This window comes from Nelumbo nucifera, chromosome 5, assembly GCF_055504915.1.
Source record: "Nelumbo nucifera cultivar China Antique chromosome 5, China Antique-T2T, whole genome shotgun sequence".
Lineage (NCBI taxonomy): Eukaryota > Viridiplantae > Streptophyta > Magnoliopsida > Proteales > Nelumbonaceae > Nelumbo > Nelumbo nucifera.
Genome location: NC_142653.1, coordinates 13,678,013 through 13,691,933, shown reverse-complemented (window position 1 = coordinate 13,691,933; position 13,921 = coordinate 13,678,013). Strand labels below are relative to the sequence as shown.

The 13,921-nt window shown below is 39.4% G+C and overlaps 1 protein-coding gene across 3 annotated transcripts in view; it reads left to right on the top strand.

Annotated features, from left to right (window-relative positions):
• PAA1 (P-type ATP-ase 1) overlaps positions 1 to 13,921 on the top strand; it is a 110,301-nt gene that overhangs the window by 51,270 nt on the left and 45,110 nt on the right. For all 3 annotated transcript variants that reach the window (XM_019199031.2, XM_010269675.3, XM_088887923.1), the window contains exons 6-8: positions 2,610 to 2,843; positions 3,661 to 3,759; positions 3,959 to 4,108. In XM_019199031.2, coding sequence (XP_019054576.2) covers positions 2,610 to 2,843; positions 3,661 to 3,759; positions 3,959 to 4,108 — 483 coding nt within the window. The remainder of the gene's footprint in view (positions 1 to 2,609; positions 2,844 to 3,660; positions 3,760 to 3,958; positions 4,109 to 13,921) is intronic.

The window sequence follows — 13,921 nt, the reverse complement described above, 5'->3', positions numbered from 1 at the left end:
GGTTTACTACTCCATATGAATGTCCCCAAACATTTTTGGCTTGAGGTTGTTCTTTGTTCTACCTACCTCATTAACCGTATGCCCTCTCGGTGGTTAGAGTACAAAGCCCCACATCAGCTTCTCTTCCCTAAGGCCCCCTTCTTCCCATTCCTCCTCGTGTATTTGGTTGTTGGTGCTTTGTCCAAAATCTGTCTCCCACTCGTGGGAAATTGGATTCTCGTGCTACTCCTTGCATATTCCTAGGGTACTCATTCACTCAGAAGGGATACTGTTGTTTTGATTCGGTTTCTCAGAAATTTTATGTTTCCATGGATGCCTCTTTCTTTGAGGATGAGCCTTTCTTTTTTGTTTCTCCTCAGGGGGAGTGTAGGCATGAGGAGAAACTGGTTCAACTCCCTCCTCTTCCTGATCCTCCGCCTTTTCATGTCTTCTTATGTCGTCGCAAATGCCAACCGAATTCAAGAGCTGTGGAGAATCTAGAAGTTGTACCTCCAGTGCCATCAATCTCCTCGGGGGCGGATCATACTCACTCAGGTAACTTGGCTCCCAATGATGTCCCTGATTCTATTGCAATTGATACATCTATTGCTAATGACCTTGACCTTCCTATTGCTCATAGGAAAGGTGCTAGATTGTGCACCACTAAACACCCCATTTCCAACTTTGTTTCCTATGAGAACATTTGACCCTCTTTTCGTGCTTTTCTTACTTCTATTGACAATGTCCCTATCCCCAAGAATGTGGCTGAAGCTCTTTCAATACCTGAATGGACAGATGCCATGAAGGAAGAAATTAATGCCCTTCATAAAAATGGCACATGAGAACTTGTAGATCTTCCTAAGGGAAAGGATCTAGTTGGATGTAAATAGGTGTTCACCGTCAAGCATAGGGCTGATGGCATGGTGGAGAGGTATAAAGCTCGTTTAGTGGCAAAGGGGTTTACACAAGTGTACGGAGTTGATTATGCAGAAATGTTTGCTCCTATTGCCTGGATTGGGATCTACATTAGTTTGATATCAAGAATGCATTCTTGAATGGTGATCTTGAAGATGAAGTTTACATGATACAACCCCCTGGTTTCCAAGCTCAAGGCAATGAACAGAAGGTGTGCAAGTTGAAGAAGTCTTTATACGGGCTAAAACAATCACCAAAAGCTTGGTTTAGCAGATTCCATGTTGCGGTTCAGCAGAAAGGATACAAGCAATGTCAATCAGATCACACACTGTTTGTGAAAAGAGGAGAAGGTAAAATTGTTGCTTTAATAGTATATGTTGATGATATAATTGTTACTGGTGACTGGAAGGATGAAATCCAGAGGTTGAAGAGTTTTCATGCCACACAGTTTGAAGTAAAGGATCTAGGGCCTCCCAGATACTTCCTTGGAATTGAAGTTGCCCGCTCAAAAAGGGGTATCTTCATTTCCCAAAGGAAATATGTCCTAGATTTACTTCAGTACACTGGAAAGATGGGAGTGAAGCCAGTTGACTCTCCCATTGATCCCAACCATAAATTAGGTAACAACCAAGGTGAACCTATCAAGGATGTGAAACAGTTTCAGAGACTTGTAGGGAGATTGTTATATCTCTCTATGACCCTCCCAGACATTGCTTATGCTGTTGGTGTCCTTAGCCAGTTCATGCATGCACCTAGGTCCACTAATCTTGAAGCAACAGAAAGAATCCTCCGATATCTTAAAAGGTTTCTTGGTGTTGGCTTGTTATTTCAAAGACACGGGCATTTGAAAGTTGAAGTGTATACTAATGCAGATTGAGTTGGATTTCAAAATGACAGAAAGTCTACTAGTGGCTACTGCACCTTTATAGGAGGAAACCTTGTTACTTGGAGAAGTAAAAAGCAAAGTGTGGTGGCTAGATCCAGTGCTGAAGCTGAATATCGTGCAATGGCTCACGGAGTGGCTGAAAGTATGTGGATAAAGAACCTATTGGGTGAGTTGGGTTTCCCAGTGGACAAGCCTATGACCCTATTCTGTGATAACAAAGCAGCCATAAACATTGCTGCTAACCCAGTGCTACATGATAGAACAAAACACATCGAAGTCGACAAGCATTTTATTAGAGAGAAAGTCATCACAGGCGAAGTGTGTACTCCCTATGTCAGCTCTGAGAACCAACTTGCAGACATCTTTACAAAAGGACTACACCACTCAAGACATCATGATCTTTGTGACAAGTTGGGCATGATTGATATCTATGCTCCAACTTGAGGGGGAGTGTTAACAGATGTTATTTTATATATGTATGGTACCGCAGGGGTACTTTTGTAATTTATTTCTTATTTTTAAGTTGTACGGTCACCCTGGTATAAATAATAACATATTGCACGCCTGCAGTATTCTTTTGGGCTCTCAGTCCTCTCGTCTCTCCTCTCCTCTCTCCCTTTCTCTTGTACAACAATATATTAAACTTATGTGAATGGACAAGATTGTCCTTACAAAGAGAATAAAAAGAATCTGTACACTAAAGTGCACACCTATTAAAGTACAAGAAAGAAAAAATAAAGTAGAATTATAAAACTACCCTTCAGTAGTTCTTCTACATTTGATATGTATTAATTTAGTGTCCCTAATCGAATGGATGATGATTCTGCAGGGTTGGAAGGCATTCTTTGAGGAACCAATTATGTTAATAGCATTTGTCTTGTTAGGGAGGAATCTTGAGCAGAGGGCAAAACTCAAAGCTACCAGTGATATGACAGGACTTCTCAGTATTCTACCTTCCAAAGCTCGCCTTGTGGTGGATGGCGATGTAGAAGAGGTGAACTCTATAGTTGAAGTTCCATGCAGCAATCTTGCTATTGGAGACAAAATTGTTGTACTACCTGGAGTAAGTAAAATGAGCCCTTTGTTTCCTTCATTCCTTTGTGGTGCCTTGTTATGGAAAAGTCTTGATTTTGTGATATATGTACATTCTTCTAGCTTTACTATGTTTATGGATGCAAGATTTTAGTTTCAAATCTATTGCTTTTATTCAGATTGTTATCTATTTGTCTTTTGGTATTGAACTGCCCATTTAACAATTCATTTTTAATTAATGCATAATTAAAAAATAAAATAAAACAGAATAAATAAAAAAATTGTGTATCCCTTCTTTACCTTATCCTTTACATTTTTCCAAGAAAATCCTTCAAGCCACTGTAATAGCATATGAAAGTATGATACAACATACAAATAACAATGCCTAATCAAGTTATGATTGAAAAGAAACAATATTAAGTAAATCAATTTAGATCTATTAAAGCAAGAGTAAAAAGTTACATTTTATTCATTTGATTTTCCTTTTAACTTATGGTATCATGTGATGGGGATGTAATAAAGTGTATGCTTCTCATGTAAGGCACGTAAAAGTGTATGCTGTGCATGCCTTTGTTGTATATGTTTCTTATTAAATTTTTCTTCACCTATCACAAAAAGCGTATACTGTGAATGCCTTTATATGCACCTTTATACAAGAGGCTGACTTTTATTTTGCACCTTAGAGTGTTTTCCTCATGTCTGACCTGGAGGCTGTGCCTCCATGCATACACCTCTTTTGTTTTGTTAAAACACTGATCGGGATAAGCTTTCTAATTATGGTCCTTGATGAAATCCTGTTATAGTATGCAATTTTTTTCATAACCTTTAATAATATTCCTTCACTTTAGGACCGAATCCCAGCAGATGGAATTGTGAGAGCTGGTAGAAGCACAGTTGATGAATCAAGTTTTACAGGGGAGCCACTGCCAATAACAAAATTGCCTGGGGTATGAATTTCTTGTCAACTTACACCCATCTGGCATTACATGGCCATTTTTTGCATATTTGAAAGCATGTTTTAGTCAGCATCACTTTGTAGTTTACCATTATAATCTTGTCCATCCTTTATATTTGGTTGTGCTTACATTTTTGTTAATTTCTTTTCCATATTACCAATTCAATATGTGTTTTTTTTCTTTGTTCCAGGCTGAAGTTGCTGCAGGAAGCATAAACTTAAATGGTACTCTTACCATTGAAGTAAGAAGGTCAGGGGGTGAGTCTGTCATGGGAGGCATTGTTCATTTGGTGGAAGAAGCACAGAGTAGGGAAGCTCCTGTGCAGCGATTGGCTGACAAGGTCCTCTTTTTAGTATCTCAATTTATCAGAGCATGATATGTATATGTTTGGTTTTTAGTTGCAATGATATTAATGAAATCTATTGTGACAAGTTATCTAGTTTTAACTTAATGCTGCATGATCTTTTAGTTCTATGCACATGTACTTATGTGATCATATTAATGCTGCAATGGAAAAAGGTTCTCCCTCTATTGTTTTTTTCTTTTTTTTTTTTTGATAAATAGGTTCTCCCTCTATTGTGAAACTGGAAGATGTGGATTTACTTTGACCATTTTAGAAGCACAGGCATCTCAAGGGAAAACTAGGAAAACATGATATAGGTCACTAATCAAAGTGATCTCAAGCCCTCTTTTAGTTGTATAGATCATTAACAAAATATTTATAATGCACAATGTATAGAAATATGAAATGGCCCACTGGAAGGTCCTTAAAATGCAATCTTGCCTTGCCTGATTGGAAGAAAGTAATGGGTAATGAATTTTAGGCTCTCCAGTTTAACCACACATGGGACCTCACCTCTTTACCTCCTAGAAAATGGGCAATTGATTGTCAGTGAGTGTATACAGTAGGAAAATCAGGACTGTAATCAGTCCAATTCTTGATGTACATTGAATGAGAAAAGAAAAGAGAAGAAAGAAGAGAGAATAGAGAGAAGAGAGAAGAAAGAAGAGAGAATAGAGAGAAGAGAGAAGAAAGAAGAGAGAAGAGAGAAGAGGGATGAAAGAAAGAGTGTGGGTTGACTTGAGTTGCCGCTCCACTCAACTATTTATATTAACATTAAAATATAAGACTGCAATTACACTAATGCCCCTACTACTTACATAAGCAAATAACTAACAAAACTAACATTGATAACAACAACCTAACAGCAAACATAAAGCAGGAAATAACTAACAGCAGTAGTGGGAACCACAATAAATAAAATAACTGACAGCAATATAACATCACTAATTATTGCTCTACATCTCTATACTCCCCCTCAAGTTGGGAATAGATATTTATCATTTACAACTTGCGCAAATTTGTTTCCAACTTGCTCCTTGTAATTGCCTTGGTGAAGAGATCAACAAGCTGCATATCGGATGCAATATATGGAAGACACACTTCTTGAGAAGCGACTCTCTCTCTGATAAAGTGTCGATCCACCTCAATATGTTTAGTTCTGTCATGCTGTGTTGGATTATGGGAATGTTAATAGCAGGTTGATTATCACAATACAACATCAGGGGTTTCTCATAAGCAATTCCCAGTTCCTCAAACAAGGATCTCAACCATAATACTTCAGCCACACCATGTGCCATAAATCTGTATTCTGCTTCAGCACTAGAACGTGCTACAACATTCTATTTCTTACTCCTTTAAGAGAGAAGGTTGCCTCCTACAAAGGCATAATACTTAGAAGTAGACCTCCTATCATCAACACACCCAGCCCAATCAGCATCTATGTAGACTTCTATCTTCATGTAACCATTATTTCTGAAGAGTATGCCTCTGCCCGGACATCTCTTTACATAAGCAAGAACCCTCTCAACTGCAATAAGATGAGTAGTTTTGGGAGAATGCATGTATTGGCTAACTACACTGACTGCATAGGAAATGTCTGGTCATGTGAGGCAAAGATAAAGCAGTTTTCCAACCAACCGTTGAAACATAATCTTGTCTTCAAGGGGCTCTCCACCTTCGGTCCTTATCTTGTGGTTTTGTTCAATGGGTGTGTTAGTAGGTTTCTCACCTAGCTTCCCAGTTTCTTCCTGTAGAGAAGATGGGCCGAATGACCCATAGGTTGTTTATTGTTTTCTTATTATTTATGTTTTTATGTAATGGACCTTATTCTGGGCCCATCCTGTCTATATTATGTTCTTTGTAATTTCTTGCCCAACTAAGGGCCTCCTTGTAATTATTCAAATCTATCTTAATAAAATAGTGTTAGGGTGATGAGAGAGAGTATGGTTCGAAACTCTCACTCTCAAACCCTCATTGCCGAACTCTCAAGGTCTACTCTCTTCAGTTTTCTTCATGGTATCAGAGCATACCTGAACTTCAATATCCTAGGGCTGGAAGCTTAACTCGTGTTGCCTGATTCTTGGAGGTCATTGGAAGTGCCCAAGACTTGAATCTCTTGGAGAAGTGGTTCGGTGGCTAGGAAGAATCAGAGAAAAGAAAAAAGGGAAGGGGAACAACTCAGTTTTGATTTGAAGCTCAAAATTGTAAGTTGTGCTCAGTTTTCTGGTTATTTTTTGGTGTGTTTGGACTGTTGTAGTGTCCGAAATTTCTAGGTTGTTTCTGTACAACTTTCGGCTGCCCTTTAATCTAGTTTAACCCAGAAATTTCTGGGCTGTTTTCACTCCTTCTTGGACTGTCAAAACTGTCGAAACATCCTTGTATCAAGAGTTGTGGATTGTTGCTTCTATTTGGCTGTTTTTGGGGACTGTACGAACTGCTCTTGAGGCCTTTTTTTCTTTTTGACTGTGGGGTCGTCTCTATTGCCCTCACTGTGTTTGTAAAAGGGTCTTTTCAGCAATACTGATTGGTATTCACTCTTTTTGGCTATTTCTTTGGTGATTACCTTGAAGTCCCTGATTTGAAAAGGAACTTCGGTTGAGTGCACAGTGCCTAGAAGTTTCTGATTACTTCTTGAAGGCCGAACCAAACTGTTTTTGGGTGACTCGTGTAGAAGTTTCTGCTTCAGTCTTGGTTCTCACAACTTTTGGGTGTAGTTTGGCCTTGTGTATTGCCTTCTTGAGGACGGTTGAACTCAACCCTTGCTCGTCCTCATTCAGTATACTTGTAGAAGTCATCTGAAATCATATTTGAAGTGTTTACATGATGTACTCCTCAGAGTTTGAAAACAAGAATGGTGCTGAATATGGACTGGTTCAAGGGACTCCAAGTGATTCTTTATTGACTGTGACCACAGTCAAACTAGATGGATCTAATTATCTGGCATGGTCACAATCAGTAAAGATATATGTATGTAGTAGAGGAAAGTGGGGGTTCATTTCCGGGAGCAAGAAGGCTCCCCCAGAAGATGATCCATCCTATGAGAAGTGGATGCAAGAAAATTACACTATCATTGGGTGGCTTGTGAACTCAATGCAGCCACAAATTAGTCAACACTACCTATGGATGAATTCAGCAAAGGAAATTTGGGACAGTGTTGCAGAAACCTATTCCCAAAAACTCAATGTGGCCAGAGCATATAAATTGAGAAGTGATGTAAAGAATTTAAGGCAAGGGGAGAAACCTCTAGCTGTATATTTCTCAACCCTGAAGTCTCTATGGCAAGAGATTGACCTAATAGAAGCTGTAACTTGGGACACCACCAATGATGCAGAGACCTACAGAAAATTGGTTGAAAAGAACAGGGTGTTTGAGTTCTTAACCGGACTAAACCCAGAATATGATATCACAAAACATAATATTCTTTCCAAGGAGTGTGTCTCATTGTCACAAGCTTATGCATTGGTGAGTAGTGAAGAGAGCAGAAGGGCTGTCCAGGTTCAAGGGGCTGATATTAGTGATCACTTTGCGAATATGGGGGTTAAACCTAAAGGGAGTGCTGGAACTTCTGGTGGCACAGGAAAGAAAGAAGTTATATGTGAGTACTACAAGAAGTCGAAGCACACAAAAGACAACTGTTGGAAATTACATCCTAATCTTGTTCCCATTCGGTTTCAGAAAAAACATGATAGTAAAAGATCAGGAAGTGCAAATGTAGTTGCCGGGCCAGATACTGAAGAAATGTCTGCTTGTGCATAGTTGGCAGCCATGAGAGCAGAATATGAAAAGTTTGGGAAGATGATCAGTCAGCTGGGAGATGTGACTTCTCCTTCCAACCCTTCAGGAAATTCAGCTTCTTCTGCATTTGCTCACTCAGGTATAAGGGCTTCTGCCAATCATGCAACAACTTCAGGTAATCTCAAGATCCCTTGGATTATTGACTCAAGTGCTTCTGACCATATGACCAACCTTTCTACCTTGTTTGTTTCATATGACTTGCTGCTTGGACGTGATAAAATCACTTTAGCTGATGGTTCACTTGCCCTATCTCTGGTAAGGGAACCATCAAGGCTACGGATTCCTTGATCCTACCTTCTGCCCTTCATGTACCTAAACTACATACAAATTTGTTGTCTGTAAGTAGTTTAACCAAGTCACTAAACTGTTGTGTAACATTTTTTCCTTCCTACTGTGTTTTTCAGGATTTGGAGTCTCAGAAGGTGATTGGGAGTGACCATGAGGTGAACGGAATATACCTGCTTGATACTTCGGGACAATGCACTGATCATCATGGGAATGTTGCTCTTAGATCTGTTTCTTCAGAGTCTATTAGTCGGATTATGTTGTGTCATCGTCGTTTTGGTCATCTGTCTTTTTCTGCCTTGAGTCATCTATTCCCTGAACTGTTTAAGGGAATTAGTTTGTCCAGTCTTCATTGTGAGTCTTGTGAGTTATCAAAGCATTGTAGAAACAATTATCATTTGAGCAATAAAAGATCTTCTTTTCTTTTTAATATTGTGCACTCTGATGTGTGGGGGCCTTACCACTTACCCTCCATGGGTGGCTACAAATATTTTATCCTATTTATTGATGATTTTTCTCAGTTCACTTGGATATTCCTGCTGAAATCCCGTGATGAAGTTCCAAGGCTTGTAAGACAATTCCATGAGTTTGTTCTAACTCAATTTAATACCAGGATTAAAATTTTCAGATCTGACAATGCAAAAGAATATTTTGAGAAGAACCTATCCTGCTATCTCTCTGACATGGGGGTTATTCATCAAAGTTCCTGTGTTAGGACCCCAGAACAGAATGGAGTTGCTGAAAGGAAAAATAGGCATATTGTTGAAGTTGCAAGAAGTATCTTATTTGCCTCACATGTTCCTACAAGGTTTTGGGGTGATGTTGTTCTTACTGCTACCTACCTTATAAACCGTATGCCATCCAGGGTTTTGGGGTTTAAGTCTCCCTTCAATCTCCTTCATCCGGACAAGGACCTTTTTCCTGTTCCTCTTCGTGTCTTTGGCTGCACCTGTTATGTACATGTTCCAAGTGTCCAAAGGCATAAATTTGAACCCAAAGCTCAAAAGTGTATCTTCCTTGGTTATTCCCCCACACAGAAGGGTTATTGTTGCTTTGATCCAAAGACTGGCACTCGGTATGTCTCAATGGATGTCACCTTTGATGAGCTTTCCCCCTTTTATGATTCCCCTCCAGAAGGACATTGTCCACAGGGGGAGGATTTGTCATAGGTGTTTGCTCTTCCTCTTCCTGTCCCAGTTGAGTCTTTTGATGTGTCTGCTTCTCCTTCAAATGTATCAAGGGTGGATCAGTCGTTCCATTCTCCCTGTTCCAGTACTCTTCAACCTCTACCTCCTCGTCCTATCCTCAATCCCAAGGTGTATCAAAGGCAAAGATCCAGAAATGTGCAAGTTGTTTCTCCTACAATACATGAGCCTCATACACTTCCAGTCACAGATGAGACAACAGGTACAGTTTCAGCACCTTTGGGTCATCCTTCCCTGACCTTGATATTCCCATTGCTGTTAGGAAAGGAAAACGGAAGTGCACTACACACTGCATTTCCAAGCACCTTTCTTACAGATTGCTTTCACCTTCATACTTTGTCTATCTCTCTTCTGTTGCTTCTAACTCTATTCCCAGGTCTGTGTCAGAAGCTCTTAAGATTCCAGAATGGAGGGATGCTATGAGATCTGAAATCGATGCCCTACACAAGAATGACACATGGGAAGTAGTGGATTTGCCTGAAGGGAAGGATCTAGTCGGTTGCAAGTGGGTCTTTACTATCAAATACCAAGCTGATGGCACCATTGAAAGGTACAATGCCAGGCTGGTTGCAAAAGGCTATACACAGACATATGGGATTGATTATCTGGAGACCTTTGCACCTGTTGCCAAGATGACATCTGTGAGGGTTCTGACATCAAACTGGAACAAGGGCCATGAATAGGTGGCTGCTAGAGATAAAAGGATACGAATTGAACTCATCTTAGCTACTGGTGCAAAGGTTTCCAGATAATCAAACTGGAACAAAGGCCATGAGGCGTAGTTCAGAACGCAAGAGGCGTAAGCCTCCCAAACACAAGGAGGTGTAAGCCTCCTTAAGAGGGGGGGGGGTTAGGAGGAGGAAGGGGGGATCTCACTTTTTCTTTATTTTTAATAAAAATCTTTTATATTAAGAAGAATAAAGATGCATAACATTAGTTGAAAGGGGGGGTCTTTCCTTTTCTTTTCTCTTTTTTTTCTTCTCTTTCTTTTCTTTTCCTTTCCTTTCCTTTTTTTCTTTTTTTTTTCTGTCTTTTTATATAAGATGTGCATGAGGCGTACGCCTCTAGCACGCCTCATGAAAAAAACGCATGGAGGTGTATGCCTCAGAGGTGTCAGCGCCTCTGGCAAACGCCTCAGGGCGTTTTGGGAGCGCCTCGCCTGGAGGCGCACCTCCAGGCCTCCCACGCCTTTTAAAACACTGGTTTAGAAGACCTTTATTGGGCCAAGAAGTGGAAGAATGCATTCAGCTATTGGAGAAATTGGAAGAGGCTAACATTTCCAGAGATACAACAGATGGTTTATGGTGGAAAGATTGCAAAGAAGGACAATTTTCAGTTAAATCCTTTTACAAGGCTCTTTTGAGTGATAGTAGGGATTCAAATCAAATAAAAGGTGTTTGGGGCAATCCTGTTCCCCCAAGGGTAGAGGCTTTTGTGTGGCTGGTGGCTCATGATAGTATCTTAACTTAGCAATCATCTGAAATCCAGAGGCTTGCAGCTTGCAAATTGTTGCTATATGTGCAGCACTGCAGCCAAGCGGAGGAAACAGTTCACTTATTCTTCTCATGCAATGTGGCAAAATTTATGTGGAAGATTTTTCTCTCATCTGTTTGGAGTGGCTGCTTTTCATCCCGCGACATCAACAGAGATTTTTTCCTTGTGGCCTAAAATCAGAGGAAGCAAGAAAGCCAAAATCTTGTGGATCTGTATTCCATTTGCAGTGTGTTGGGCCATTTGAAAAGAAAGGAACAGAAGGGTATTTGAAGACAAGTCGAAAAACATCGAATATCTGATAGCAGGAGTGGGCAATATGACTTCAGCCTGGGCCCCAAGTCTTCCAGAGTTTGACCAAGTGCACAAGGCATATGTTAGAGAACTTCTGAAACACTTTGGAATTGAATCCATGTAATTTTGAGTCCTTTTCAGTGTAATTCTGTTAAGCAGATGGTCTGTCATCTAGACAACCAGTATTTTAAGATGTACTGCATTTTTTCAATATAATGAATTTCCTTTTGTTCTTCCAAAAAAAAATCTCATTACATTGAAAAGCAATGGCCCACACCTCTTGTGAGTTGATATGGCGGAGACATCTACTTCAAGAGATAGGCATTCCTATAGGGAAACCTGTCAAGTTGTTCTGTGATAATCAGGTTGCTACTCATATTGCACCAATCCAGTCTTTCATGAGGGGACCAAGCATATAGAAGTGGATTGTCATTTTGTAAGAGAAAAGGTGACAAATGGTGATGTTGTTACTCCTTGTGTCAAGTTAGAAGATCAGCTAGTAGATTTTTTACCAAGAGCTTGTGTCGTACTAGGATGGATTATATTTGTAACAAGCTGGAGCCCTTTGACTTGAGGGGGAGTGTTGAAGTGTATGCTCGTAAGGGGCATTTTTTGTCCTTTTAGTATGGCATAGTATTTCCCCTGTTAAGAATCACTTAACAGGGGACTTTTGTAATTTCTCATATTCAAAAGAAAAGGTTAACAGTTAAGGTTAACAAGGGAGAAGAGCTCAGTTCATATCTTCTTCCTTTAGACCATTTTTCTCTCACATCTTCTTTTCTTCTTGTTCCCTACCGTTGAAAACATCTTTCCACACATTTTCCCTTCTTTTTCTTCCCTTTTTCTCTCTTTATTTTCATGTTATAGTATTTTCTATTCTCCAGCATTAATCAATGTTTCCCTATCTGACCTTAAAAATAGTCTACATCTACTATCAGTGTGAATAGGAGTGTTATAAGGGATCCCTTTGCCTAATTCCTCTCCTAGCTTGGAAAAAAAATCCTTTAGCCAACCCATTAACTAGAATGGAATATCTTGTATTTTCAGAAATAGGAAATAGAAGAAAAATCAAGAAAAATAAGCAAGGAACTTAGGTTTGAGAGAGAAGAGAGAAGTGAGTAACAAGAGACATAGGTTGGAGAACAAATCATAGTTCTCATAATGAGCCCCCAATCTCTTATATAGTTGCTGGAAATATGTGAAAATTACAAATGTGCTCCAAATAAGACGACAGTAATAAAGACTTATAAGAAATTGAAATAGGCCCATAGCATAATAACAATAAGCCCCATAAACTAAATTAAAGAAAAACAGCAACTAATTCCACTTCTACTAATACTTTCAACACTCCTCCTCAAGGTAGCACTAACTAGCTTGCCTGAAAAGAAATAATATTATAATCTGATAAAAAAGCAAAAAAAATAAATGACCATAAGAAAGACTCCGCCTAAAAAAAGTTCATATCCCTTGAGAAATTTCACCAAACATGTGCAAGGCAATTTGGTGTTGGAAACACTTGAACAAGCCAGTAGCACGCATCACCAAGTGTGTTCAAGTAAAACAACTTAAGTTTATGACCAAATAATCACTCCCCTTGTCTTATATAGTTGCTGGAAATATGTGAAAATTACAAAAGTGCCCTGAATAAGATGGAAGTAAAAAAGACCTATAAGAAACTAAAATAGGCCCATAGGCCATTAGCCCAATAACAATAAGCCCCATAAACTAAATAAAAGGAAAAACAACAATTAATTTCACTTTACTAATACTTTCAATGGAATATGGCATGAATTTAAGTACCCTCCCATCCAGCTCCTCCAATTGTCCCCAAATCCACAATTTCTCAGCATTTCATCTAAGAAAGACTAGTTCATCAAATCATTAGATTTCTCTAAGTCAAGCTGGCATGCCCATTTTTACCTACCTAATCTTTTTATTTCTTCAACACATTCATTAGTCGCTAGTATCTGATCAGTGATTTGCCTATCCTCAATAAGAGCACCTCAGTTCCCAGCTACTAGTTTCTATAACACCACTTTCAGCCTTAATGAGAGACCTTTAGGCTATGTTTGGTTTGAAGGAAAAGGTAGGGAAACATATACAAGGTTTGTAAAGGTTTCCCTACCTTTCCTTTCTTTTCCCTACTTTTTCCTTCAAACCAAACATAACTTTAGCAATGATCTTGTAGAGGCTACCTACCAAGCTAATTGGTCTAAAAGCTTTCGGGTGTAAGGCTTAAGAGATTTTATGGATTAGGGCTAGGAACACTGCATTTGCCCCTTTATATATGTAGAGAAAACTGATGTGGGCCCCACGACTGTGGTCCCCACCCCGTTCGTAGGACAGCATGTGCAACTATCATTAGTCATTTCAGTATTAGTTGGTAGTCAGCTTGTTATTTCAGTGTGTTATTTATTTCAGTCTTTTATTTGTTTTCTCTTGCCATGTAAGTATTAAGGGCAATCCTGTCCTTTCCCCTATGTATTGAACATAACCTATAAATATTAAGAGAGTGGTGGCAGCAGATCGATTGAATCTGTTCCTCCTTTCAAACCTTTGTGTACTTCTGGTTCTTCTCCTCTTTTTCCTCCTCCTACTTTTCTTCTACCTTTCCTAAATCTGAAATCTGTTAGGATTCAAGGCTGATTGTAGTCTTGATCAACTACTTGGTATCAGAGCCAAGATTAGGGCTTCTCATGTGAGTTTGATCCAGCCGACCACATGAGAATCACCTAGGGCT